At 45.8% G+C, this 13,366-nt stretch overlaps 1 protein-coding gene across 1 annotated transcript in view; it reads left to right on the top strand.

Annotated features, from left to right (window-relative positions):
- GPC4 (glypican 4) overlaps positions 1-13,366 on the top strand; it is a 68,560-nt gene that overhangs the window by 36,771 nt on the left and 18,423 nt on the right. Inside the window, exon 3 of the mRNA XM_017817377.1 lies at positions 7,981-8,372. Coding sequence (XP_017672866.1) covers positions 7,981-8,372 — 392 coding nt within the window. The remainder of the gene's footprint in view (positions 1-7,980; positions 8,373-13,366) is intronic.

Here is a 13,366-nt window from a genome sequence, read left to right as displayed (position 1 = left end):
TCATTGAGGAGAGGTGATGCTTATCTGAAAGTGGCAGGAACTAGACCTCTCTTTGAGAGGCTTGGAAAGATCCTGAAGTGAAGTTAACTCAGAAGGAGGAAATCTCAAAGGGAGGAGAAGCTCCTGCCCAGTAGGTTGTGAGGGGAGGGGGAAGAGACTAGATCTTGTAATTGAGCAAAGACTTTAGCAATGGGCAAAAGCCCTTTGTGTATGGGCTTGGAGGGTTCAAACGCTCTTCTGTGATCTCAGGTCCAAGCAGTTCAGCTGTTAAGGTCACAGGTAAACTGCTCTTACCCATTTGGGTTTTTTTTTCCCAAAAGCCAAGATGCAGGCAGCAGGCTTTGTACTTGGCTACAGGAAACGTGCCTGGTGCTCTCTGGTTACTAATTGCTGTCAACCAGTCAATGAACTATTGTTTGTCTGTTTAAAATTAACTCTCTCTTCCTCCTTCTTGCACAAAGGAACCACCAACCCTATGTGCACAGTCCTGGTAGCTGCTCCTCCGGATGCCTGTTGAAGTGGTGTTGTTCTGGAATGTTGTGGTGGACTTGGGGGTGTAATAACCCATCAGTGCAGAGCTGGAGATATTTTGTTAGTGTTTAATGTACTGTAATGTCTCAGTGTACAGCCATTCTTGTGCTGGCTGAACAAATAAGAGGCGGCTCCAGCTGGAAGAACTCTCAGTGCAAGTGTAACGAGATGAGGGCAACTGAGGTAATGGGAACAAGAAAGCCATCCCCACCCTTCAGCAGCACAGGCCCTCCTCACACTCTTTGACAACAGTGGAAAGGGAGGCTTGGGAAAACACATATGTGTGAAATACCTTAGTGAGTGTCCCAGAAAGCTCCTTTGAGTAGAAGGGGTGTGGGAGGCAGCCTGAAGGAGCTCACTTCCAGGTGAATGTGAGTTTGCTGTTTGAGGTGGGAAGTTGGTGGGTTGGTACTGGATGGATGTGGATCAGCAGGCTAAAGCCGCTGAGAAATTATAGATGAGCCTGAAAGGTCAGTTGAGACTGAGAAATGTGTGCAGTGAAAATTAGACATTGGGGAGAGTGGAGGGAAGAGCAAACAATGGAGGGAAAAGAAGCAGTAGCAAGGGAGGTGGTTTGGGGAAGAGTACTGTTGAGTTGTTGTCACGAGGAGGGAGATGGAAGAGCTGGGAATGATGGACCAGCTCAAGGAGGAGGCAGCATGGGAGCAGTGGGAGAAACCCACTACAGCTGACCCAGAACAGGATGCATGAGCACTGAGAGGCCCTGAAAACAGGGAGGAGGAGGCTACAGAGACTGGGCTCATCCTGCTGCATGGGATGTGGCAGAGCAGAATGGACTAAGAGGGGACCAAGGGCATTTCTCTTGGTGGGATGACTGGTGTGTGCATCAGGATGCGATGTGCTGCTATTTGTTTCTTGAATCACAGGCAGCAGTCTCCACATTGTTTTTCCTTCTCCTTCATTGCTTCTTATTCTCCAACAAGCTCAGTCTCAGTGTGATGGTGGTATCTGGCACTGTGTGTTTTCTTCTGCCCTGCTCTTCTGAGCTCCCACCAGCCCCATGGTGCTTTAGAAACAAGAACTTCTAAAAATCCTGGGTTTTGGTGGTTTGTTTGTTTTTTTTAACCTATGAGGCTGCAGCTCAGTTCTTGTTATTATCTTGACTTTTCACTAATCAAGCAAAGTTAGGGGAGATGATGATGTTCCTCTCAGCTCTCCGGGGTTCATATGTTGGGGCTGTTGCTGTGGCACTGGCAAGATTTAAGCCTGTACTTCTTCAAGCTCTGTGAAAAGAGTTCTTCCCATGTCAATAAGTGCTAACACATGTTTGAAAACAGGACACAGAAACAGCTTGTGGATCTGCCCTGCCCTTCCTGAGTTCATATTCCATAAATGTGTTAACACTATGTGTTCATCGGTTTCTCGACACTTCTGGAAAAAGGTTGTTAAGCTACAGTTTGTTTTTCCCTGGTGGAAATTACAAATGCGGTATATGCAATAAAGGAAGTGAAGGCATATTAAAAATAATGAAGCACATTTAGAAAAAAAAATAATCCCTCTTCTCGCGTTGGACTAGGTGGCATGGCTGTGCATGGCTTCAGCCTCCAGGTGAAGAGAGAGCTGTGAAACACTCGTCTCTCTTCTTCCAAATTCCTTTTATCTGTCTGGATTGAATTTTGCTTTGCATGGTAGGAGCAGCTGCAGGGTGGAGTTTGTGTCCGCAGATGCACCTCTGAGAAGGCGCTGGGACGGTGCCGGCGCCGACCCCTCCGCGGCACAGCCCGAGGGGCCGTGGCTTGGGCAGGAGCATTCGTCTGGGAATCCATCTTGCTGTTGTGGACATTTTATGAGTAAACCATTTAAGGAGAAAATATAATTAATCTCTTTGTGGCAGTGTTCTCCTGTACGCACTAGAAAGCATAATTGTCTGTACAGACAAGCAAATTAAAGGTTTTGGTAAGACAGACGGTCCTTAATTAATCATAATCTGGACAACATATTAAGAGTATGCCTGAAACACTGGGTGGCAAATTATCTGAAACTAATTAATTGTGCCTATAAAAATTCAGCATGTTCCATCTGCATGCTTGAACCTGGTTTTATTTGTTTTTTAACGTGTGTTGAGTAATTGCATGTCTACCTGGGCTATGTTTGTGTAGTTCATTTGCAGACCTCAAACAGAATAAGGACAGTTGAAAACTCAGCTCTAAGCTAAGGAAAGCTGGTATATGGGAAATGCAGCATGCCTGGTGGCTTTTGGGAGCAGAAAGGTGTGTGGCAGCCCTGGTCTCCTTTTGGAAGGGCAGCAGCACACCTGAACATGGCCAACAGATGAGTGCCTGTAGTGAGCATGTTGGCTAAATGGCCCTTGGATAAGACTCTACTTTTTTTGCACCTCAGTTAAGGTTTCCTTTGTTCTATAAAATGTAGAGTTTTCAGGTGCTGGGTCACTGATGGTTTAACTCTTTGCCGTGGCTGGAAGAGGAGCAATCAGGGTGCCATGGAGTAATGTGGTTCTCTGTGTGAAACTATTCTCTAAAATAAATGTGTTTCATTCTTGCAGATCAAGAAATTCAAAGCAAAACTTTGCACTCCTGCAATGGTCGGCTACAGATTCAGCCCTGTGGACTTTGCCTGGGGCAGGGCTGGAGAGGCAGAGGACACTGGTGCTCTGGTTCTGACACAGGGCATACAGTGGCAAGAGGCAGCTCAGACCAGGCAGTTTTGCTGCTTCTTCCTTTGTCACCGTTCATAGGGAAATACCAAACCTGCCTGTGGGTAGAGGGGGATGTGCCCCTTTGATGTGTTCATCTCATTTCCAGGAGCTGCCTTTGATTTAGGTAGGACTGTGCCCTACAGCACCAGGCTCTCCTCAACAAAAGCCCTCTTGTATGAAAATCCCGCTCTTAACATACCTGAAAATGTTAGCACAAGGAATAGGAAAATGTTGTCTCCCTTCTTACTTAAAAAAAAAAAAAAAAAGAGGATTTTTTCAGATGAGACATGAATCCAGGATCAAAAAAAATACTGGGTTCAAAAGTCAAAGGAGGTGGATGTGTTGTCTGGAGGTGGGATTTGCTCGGTCTCACAGTAGGTGGAGTGACTGTGTTTCTTCAATTAGCTCATGTATCTGCAATTTGGAAGAAAGATTGTTTTGAATTATTCTGGCAGTGGAATCTGATGTCATGTGGAAGTACCTTGGGGAGATGCAGTGCTCTCCTGTGCTGGGTTACTGGCAGGGCTGGTCTGCCCTCCAGCTGCAAACAGGTAATACATCTTATTACCTGAAAAAAAGGAAATTGCCAAGTAGCTATGGTTATGTTTCCCACTGTGCTCCTTTATACAAGGATTTGTTTAAAAGCAGAGACTTTTTTTCCCTGGGATTTTTATTGCAGAGATACCAGATATGTCACATTTAGTCTTTCTTACCATTTCATGACATCTCTAGGCTCTCGCTGAATGTTGGGAATTGAAATTCTACCTTGAAATTCAAACATGTTAAAAGAATAAACAGAGCCCAGAGCTGTGGATTGCCCGATTGCAGATTACTGCCTTTTCTGTCTCTAAAAGTTAATTGCATTGGAAATGTCGTCTTCCTTTGAGCATCAAAGCTGGTGGCATCCACAGGATTTATTTTACAATACAGACAAATTTTAAACTTGTTTCTTGGTGTTAGGAAAGGTTTTGTGGCTCTGGCCCCACCAGGCAGCTCAGCAGCACTGCTACCCTCACCCCTGCCTTTGTCCTGAGCGAGAAGGTGACTTTGTGTCAGCGGGACTAAGCAGAGATGTGTTGAAGCAGTACAGTGTGGACTTGCTCCTGTGTCAGGTTGGACCAGAGCTGACTGTGCCATGGTAGCCCAATGCTTTGCCTGTGGTCCGTCCTCTCTGTGTAACCCAGCTATCTTTCCCCACTCTGCTCTCAGCCAGGAGAACCAGGGAGCCCTTTGAGCCATGTTCTGCTCCCGTGGTCAGTTTGTGAAGCCCTTCCCAGCCGTGTGTGTGCTTGTGCCTGTTTGTCGACAGAGGGGCCAGCCCTTGTTCGGGGAGTTTAAACAAGATAACTGGAGGGAAAAGAGAGCCTGCCATCCCTCCAGATAGCAGTGTCTCAGAGAGCACTGGCAAAGTATGATTTGTCGTCTGTGAAAAATGTTTGCGTTTGACAGCTTTTCACAGGAAGCCTGTCAGAGTGATAATTTAATGAGTACAGATTGCCTGCAACACAGCTGTAAAACGTGCTTTTACAGTGCTGTAAAATAAGCAACCGAGGCCTTTGTGTGTTTGCTTTGTTTGAGAACAAGTCAACTTCTAATACAAATGAAAGGTGGTCATTTATTTTACCCAGCAAACAGTCAAGACGTAAGAGAGGAACCTGCCATTTTTCTTCTTGTGGTGGCAAGGTTAATGCTGGGTTACATTGGTGTTTGCTAATCAGCTCATTTCCGTGAAGGGGAGAATTAATATCTAATTAGATGTAGGGAGTTACTAGTCAGATTAGCATTTAACTCATAAAAAGGACTTTTGGGCTTTCTTTTCTTCATTGCAGACATCTCTGTCCGTGGTTTGCACAGAGAAAAGATTAATGTTCCTTCCTGCACCCAAGCCGATTTCTTGACATGGAGATAGAAATTAAGGATGCAGACTTATATTATGCTAATAACTAGACTAAAACATACCTATATATATAATTTAATCACTGCTGCTGACCAAATTAAGAGTGCTCTGCATCGCATGAGGGAAGACACCATCCACATCCCACTGCTGGGTCCATCCCTGCTTGCTGGTGTTGGGTGGCCTCTCATCGCTGGTACCATGTTTGGCATCACTCCTCCCCACCATCCCAATCTCATCTCCACCCCAGGAGCCTCAAGATGCCAGCAGTGGCACCTACGGGCCAAGCCACTGTTGCCAGTCAGGGCATCCTGTCTGGCCTTGTTTGGGGATGCAGCCACGTGCTGGCAGGGGGGCTTTGCGGGTGGGAGGGTGGATGCTGACTCTGTGTTGCACACACACAGCGTCCTCTGCCCTCCTCCCCTTCTTTATTGGGGAAGTGGCACTTGAGAAGGGGTGTTTTTTGTCCATGAAAATGTGGTTGGAGCTCAAGCCAGAGACGACGGCTTTGTGTGTGCCTGCTGCCTCCGTCAGCAGTGTCGTGTTGGGCTTTTAGAAGTGCCTGGTTTTGGTGGGAGGTTTTCATTTCCTTTATTTACCTTCCTTTCGGGCAAGGGAAAGCTGCTGGCTGGAAGACTGCAGGTGCACAGGTATTTGCTGCTAATTAGAATGCAGGTTTTTTTCAGGATAATTAATGAACATACCCAGTTCTAGCCCACATGAAAAACTGCTAAGAGATGAAGAGCTCTAACGCCTGGATACAGTTTATTCAACTTCCACTTTGGAGTGTAACCAATAAAATGAGTTTGGGCAGGCAAATACATTGGTTATGGTAATATGTATGTATTACTAAAGATAACTTTCTTGGCTGAAAATGTTGCTTTGGGTTCTTTAGACTGGTGGTTGGAACTATCTAGTAGACTTGCCATCAATATAATTTCAAAATCTAATTCTTATTGAAGAGTTTGCTGATGAATGTAACAGGTCTTGTGCCTGGCACAAAAGTATTTAAATAAACAACTTATTTGGTGATACTAAAAGGTCTGAGCAAAGGAAGGAAGTGAGCCTTCAAAATGATTAAGTGAATTAGAAATTAATATATACCAAGTTAATCTCTATAGTATAAACTCAAAAGAAAAAAATCTTCCTGGAGAGGAAATGCCAGTCATGGGAACGAAAGTGGAGGTTCCTGCTGATATTGGACAGAGGACGTGTTGGGTGTTTGAAAGCAATCTCCTCTTCCCTGGATCATTTCTCTTGTACTCCTAAGAGGCTGCATTATATACAGCCATGTCAGGCACTGGACCCCATGACTTTGTTCATCAGGAACTCAAGGAATGTTTCAGTTTTTCCAGAAAATGTTTTCTGTGTTAGGCTTTGTTTGTACTGGAGCACTTTGAAGACGAAAATCTGAACTTCAGCATACTTTTAATGTCTTTTAACAAGGTTTAAATTCACACTGGGCCAAAATATTCCCCCCCCCTCCTTCTAACAACTTCTGGCCCTAAACATTGCTCCTTTGAGGATTTAAAAAACCACAGAGGCATGTTTTATTAAAGAATATTTATTGAATATGAGTCACAGAAAAGCAGAGGTCAGAATCCTCAATTGCTGGTGGCATGCATAAAATAATATGCTCCCTTGCCCGCGCCGTGCGTAGCGGCAGAGAGGCTGCGCCCGCGCCCCAGGGTGCCGGTGTTCCCATGGGGCTGGAGCAAACAGGCAGCACGGGATGCTTTGTCTCGGCAGTGCCTACCCTTGCTCTCCTTAGCTCCTTCCCAAGGCCACATAGAACAGAGTTTTGTTCCAAAATGGCCCAAGTGCTTTTGGCCTAGCGGACCCCTCCCCTGTGTTTTGTTTTAATTCATCTATGCCGAATCTCCAAGGCAAAGGTTTTTTGGCAGAGTAGTTTGTGCTTAGACCCATGTGCCAAGGCTTTGGTGGCATGGTCTTGGCAGGGCATGTTCTTTAAACTGTGTCTGACATGCCAGACATCATCAGGTGAGCCTGTTATCAGTGCTGGAGATGTAGGTGCACTGCCAAGACACTTTGGCAGCAGCCGCTCTCTGGGCCGTCCAGTGCTCTCAGAGGGTAAACCAAAGTGGGGATTTGCTTTTAGAAAGTGATAAAAATCCCGAGGGCCCCTGTCTGTCCTTTGTCATTTGAAAAATCTGTTGTTCTTCTGCCAAGTGTTTAACCTTGGATTTTGAGCAAATTCTGGTATAATTATGGGGGTTTTTGCACTGCTACAAGCGTCTGAAGCCCTGTCTGCAATCAGGACCAATTAGGTAATTAGAGACAGGCCCTGCCCTGAGAGATGACAAACTTGCAGGACAGAGGAAGAACCAGCAGGTAGATTTTTGGATTTGTTTTTAAAATTTATTAAAATTTATTTGGTTTTGAGGCTGGTTTATGATCATTTTGGAAAAAGAATTTGTCAAGAACTGAAAAGAAAGACCCATTTGTGTAAAACATCTGTTTTTACACAAAACCACCTTTTTTCTTTCCGATACTCTCGTGCTTTGAAATTACTTCTTTTAAGATGGCTGAATTGAAACATAAGAAACTGGTGCTTTTTTTTTGTCTTTTTGCTGACTCTTGTCACGGTATTCAGATTTGCATCAAAAGAAATTTCACTTATGCAAAGTCATCCAACCTGGAGAGAGGTTGTGGAGGTTGATTTATGAAGAGTAATCAAAAATTTTGAGATATAGAAATCATCTGAAAATTTTTAGAGAGTCCTTTAACCTTCCATTTCATTTGGATGGTGGTCTCGTTGTGCCGAATTTTCCAGTTAAGCAACAGCAGTGGTTGTAGAAGTGTGTGAACGCGCAACCCAGTGCCCATGTTTACCATATCTTCTCTTCCTCTTTCCTAGAGTTCTTCAAAGAGCTTCTCGAGAACGCTGAGAAGTCGCTGAACGACATGTTCGTGCGGACGTACGGCCGGTTGTACATGCAGAACTCGGAGCTGTTCAAGGACCTCTTTGTGGAGCTGAAGCGCTACTACGTGGGCGGCAACGTCAACCTGGAGGAGATGCTCAACGAGTTCTGGGCGCGCTTGCTGGAGCGCATGTTCCGGCTGGTCAACCCCCAGTACCACTTCACGGATGAGTACCTGGAGTGTGTCAGCAAGTACACGGAGCAGCTGAAGCCCTTTGGGGACGTGCCGCGGAAGCTCAAGCTGCAAGTGACGCGAGCCTTCGTGGCCGCCCGCACCTTCGCGCAGGGCCTTGCCGTCGCGAGGGACGTCGTGAGCAAAGTGTCCGCGGTGAGCTCTGCCTTGTGGTTGTTCCCGTGTCCCATGGACCCGTGATGGGTAGCATCTTTCCCTGTTGTCCTGGCTAGTACCTAAAGGTGTTGGTGGTAGCTGAGTGCAAGTGGGACAAGCTCCATCTGTTGTGTGGTAGAGTCACGTTCTAGGGACACCACTGTCTAATGCTGCAGCCCAGGTGGATGCTTTGCTTCTGTCTAGGGAACAGTAACAGCAGGAAATTAAATACCTTCTGCAGTGGAAATAACCATGTTTGCTTGTGTAATGGCCGTATCTTCTTCTTAATATTGCCTTTAAATTACAGTGAGTCATGGATGCTACAGGCATCCATTATGGAGCAGCTGATGATTTGCTCCTCACCGTGGGCATGGGGAGAGGCAGTTCACATGAGCAAACAGCACTTCTGTGATAACAGTAAGCTGGAGTCACAGGGCAGAAGCCAGTTGTACTTGGTGCCACACACACACAGCACAAGTTAGACCTCAAACATTTATGGTAAGGTCATTTTTTTGGGGATCAAACAGCTGCAATATGTTGGTTACTTATATATGTACCTCCTTCTTCATATAAATCACTTTAGAGTTGTTTAAGTGGGGTGACTTTTTTTTTGACATGAGATTTGTCTTTAATTTTAGGCAGAGTTGTATGGTATAGGGAACAATCAATAATCCCCTTAAAGTAATTATGTAAGATAACAAATATTAGTGATTTCCTTTTAACAAACTCAGCTCATTTCCTTTAGGCTGTAGAAGATTTATTGTAATAATTTAATCAGGCAGAGAGAGGTTTATTTTCTCTCTACCTGGTTACAGAGTAATAAAACACCAAGCTGAAAGAGCAGGCAGGAGTTTGAATCAGCCTAAGTGCCAGGAAAGAAAAAAAAAAGAAAGAAGAGCGTTCAGACACTCTTAGAAGCAGAATGCAGTTTTGTAGGCAGCACAAGCAGCATTGTTAAGTGAGATAATTATTCAAATTTCTTTGACTTACAGGGATAATATTAAAATACTCTCTCTGAGGATAGGAAAAAAAGGTCTGCTTCCACGTTAATTTTTCTTGAAGAGAAATGAGAAAAACAGACTGCAATAAGCCACAAGTGTGGCAGGGCAGAGGATATTAGCAAGGCAAGAGTTGCTATACTAATCTATCCAAGTTCTGGGAGTTAGTTGTAAGTTAACAGTGGCAGGTTTAGGTTTTTTTACCCCCTCAACTCCCCATCTGATAGTGATGAGTCTCAAGTTAGATGTGTCTGATGTGTTAGATGTGTGCTGCTGGTTGAGGGTGGGTGTTTGGAGCTCCATGTGTGACATGTCGGTCACTCTTACAAGACCACAAAATCTTCCAGCCTCGGGGATGCCGTCCTGTGGCGGGAGGCAGGGTCTGTGCCAGATGAAGCCGAGTGTCTATGTGCCAGGTCACTGGCCAAGCCTGCTGATCTCCTGGTTGGGGTTTTAGATTTGGTGGCCCTTGTTTGTGGCTGTGTGGCAGATCTTGTGGTCCTGGGATGGTGTTTGCACTGCTGTAGAGTGTGCATGAAATATTCGGGTGGGAGGTCTGGCCGTTAAGCCCCAGTACAGTTTTGGGAATGTGCAATCACTTGGTAGGCAGTAAATGTGCATGGGTGAGGGATCGTGTTTATGCTCCATCTGCTCAGAATTCATCAAAACGTCTCCAGACTTGACACGGAACCACAAGGGCTACGGTCCCCGCATCTGTTACGAATCAGAGTCGTGAACCCGAGGTGGCGTCGTGATTTCTCTTTCCCTTTTGAAGATCCTTGAGTGTAGAGTTGCCTTCAACCCTAGAATTAATTGCTCGAGTGTGGAAAGCTACCCACAGTCCCACGCAGCTGCAAAAATAGCTCACGTGCCGTGGACGATCACAGTTGCTGCACTTTCCACTTCACTTTCACAAGTTGCACTGGAAATTCTACAACAGACTGACTTTTCCAAGCAGTAACAAAAGTCCCTGCTGCTGAATACCTAAGGTTTAGTTGCAGCAGTAGAAGAAATAATAATCTTTTCTCTAGTGTTTTAATCTCATTCAGTGGAAATCTAACATCACGTTTCTGCAAGACACAATGGGAAATTCTAGACGTGAGTTTAAAAGCTGATGTTTTTATGCCTGCTGCTCTGCGGTTGTGTTTTGGGGCTTCCCACATTACATATAGATTAGCCTGGCTTTGCTGAGCTCTGTATAATGACTCCATTGACTTTGCTTCCTTATTATTTTTACTCAGGAGTTGTAGTGGAATGACTGCTTATACCAGGGATTAACTTGAGGGATAAATCTTCAATTCTTCTTTATGAAAAAATGTCCAAAGGAATGCAAATTAGTTTTACTTTTAATGCATTTTGTAACAAGTAAGTAAAAAATACTTAATTGAAAATCCTCAGAAGGAGAAATACAAACTAGTGCAAGACCTAGCTGCATACTTTCCTGGGATACTATCAGGAGAGCAAAGAGCACTTTACAGCGGAATGGCCTTGATGGCTTTTTAATGATCCTAGATATTTTTACATCTTCACTAGGGAGATGCATTTAGAAGGGTATTGTTCTTGTGTGAGTTTGGAAGTAAAGGAGTAAAAGAAGAGAGGATATTGAAAAACTAAGTGTGCTTGATTTCCAAGCCAGAATGCTAGAAAATAACTTTTAATTTGGCCTTGAATGGATCAGGTGTGCCACTGTGCCCAAATACACAACGGAGAGAAAGCTGTATGGTTTTGAGAGAAAGCACAGATGTTTTTCAGACTATGTCTAAACCCTACAATTTTGATGCTCGAGTCTTCATGCCTCAAATTCCCTCCTTTGGACCCAAAAAGCACAAAGTTCTCCGTATCTATCCTGAACACAGATCTGAGGAGAAAACTCAGGATGCTGTTTCTGCCTGTTAGAGATGTGCCCTGCCTCTGGGGTTGGCTGCGAGGGGCTGGGGGCCTCCGGCGCTTCCCTCTGTCATCTGCTGACACTGGGTGCTTTCTCCCTGACCTTCCTGCCCCTGCCTTCGGGAGACGGAAATCTGCCCATCCCCTAATCACTCACCTGCTACTTAGCCCTCAACAAACGCTGAAGTCAGCCGGGTTAAATTGCTGCCAGCAATGACATTTCCTGCCCCAGCCAGGGCTGGAAAAAAGGAGCAAATACAAGCCAGAGCCCTGAGTGACCAAAAAAGGATGAGAACGTGCAACTGGGCAGTTCTCAAGCTGCAGAGATGTTCCTGTAATTAGTTGCATGCAATTAAAACCACAGCCTAGTTGAGGGTCATGACACCTCTGAGGGCAAAGTGTGATGGGGCTTGTAGAGTCAGCTACAGGTATGGAGCAGAGGTCCCTGTTTGTGGGGGGGAAGAAGTGAAATCAAGGGCTGAGCTCTGACATTTTGTAGGGTCAGGAGGAGCTGGAAGGGGAGGTCTGGCTGGAGGTCAGAAGAGGCACATGAAAGATGAAGTGTACGTGAAGTCACATGGCATCAAATCACTGCATCTACATCACCATCTCTCCACAGACCTGCAGGCTGGGACTTGTGGATGTGATCTCCTGCAGTTTTAGTGGTGGTGTGAGTTTTCTGGAGCCCTCCAGGAAATTTATGCTGATGAACTGTTGTTTTGGGATTCTTTTACCACTTTTCCCTCTTGCCCTCATGTCCTGTCATTTGAGGCAGAACTGCTGGGAGCTCAGGGCCTCCCAAACTACCTCCCCAACAAGCATTTGAGATGCATGTGCCACCAAAGCATCTGGGCTGCTGGAAAGGGTCTTCCAGCCTATCCTTGGGAACCCTGGGAAAGGCAGCAGCTTGAAAATTGTATGCAAGAAATGGTGTTTAGTTTGGAAGCACAGATATGAACCGTGTGAAATAATTTTTCTCCTCATCTGCTGTCCTCAGGTGACTTACTTAGCAGATGAGAGGAGACTGCTGGAGATGTTCACGGCGGGTGGAGGAGGTCAGCTTTCTTGGTCTTGGCATTTCTTCCCTAATGAAGTGTAATGATAGCAGCCAAGGAGGGAATTTTCTTCCAACTGTTTATGAAGAGAATTGCAGAGGGGACAGGTGATTGCCTTCCCACACCGCTCCAGAGCTGGAGTGGGAGCCTGGTAGCTTTTTAACCCCTTTTGCTCTGAGCTGCCTCATCTTGGATAAGGCATCTGTGTTAAGATTGGAACCTCTGTCAACCAACCTTCTGCTGAGCTGTGTCCCTAAACTGTGGTTCCTGTCCTTTTCAGCGTGAATGCTGAATGTGGACCAGACACTGGTTTAGGAGAAGCAGTGATGAAAATAGTAAAACAACGAGGCTTGTTTGTCATCACAGATAATAAGGCGCTGAGCTCTCATTTTGGTAAAAGTTGTGCCCCTTTTAACTACCATTTGAGGATCTAAAAGTTTAGTCAGAGAGCCAAGGTCCAACGTCCCTCTGTGCAGTCTTTGTCCTTGGTTTGACTTAAGGGGAATGTGACTGTAATCCTCTTTCAGGAAGAAGTTCATGTTCCTATATGCAACGAAGCTGGGCAGCCTTCAGGCGAGAGCAAACCCTGCCAGGGAAGTGACAGAAATGGAATGTGTTGCATGCATGCATTGGGAGGGGACAGAGGGGCAACACTTCTGCTTTGTGGGCAACCGAGAAATGGCCAGAGAAGCCAAAAAGCCCTTTTAGTATAGCAGGGGGTCCTCCAAAGGGGCAGTGCTGTCCAGGCAGTGGGTTACAAGCTGCGGGGCCAAACCGAGGGGCTGCCGTGCACAAGGACCTTGCCTTCCACGTACCAAGGGCAAACCTCAATGCAGCAAACAATACCAAGCACTTCTCCACATCAAAGATGACCCTGAGAAGACCTGCCAAGAATGTGACTGCATCTGCCTCAGCTCCAGCCATCCGAGGGTCTGTGCTAGGCACAGCCTTCAAAGCATGCTGGAGCAGCAGTCATCGCAGATTTAAGGGGCTGGGAGCGCGTGGATGTGGCTGTGGGTTTGGAGCCGATGGCGTCGTGCAGGAGCCCTTCAGT

The sequence above is a fragment of the Lepidothrix coronata genome, unplaced genomic scaffold (assembly GCF_001604755.1).
Source record: "Lepidothrix coronata isolate B3197 unplaced genomic scaffold, Lepidothrix_coronata-1.0 Scaffold2, whole genome shotgun sequence".
Classification (NCBI taxonomy): domain Eukaryota; kingdom Metazoa; phylum Chordata; class Aves; order Passeriformes; family Pipridae; genus Lepidothrix; species Lepidothrix coronata.
Note: the sequence above shows the minus strand (reverse complement) of the source record. Positions and strands in the feature narration are given on the sequence as shown.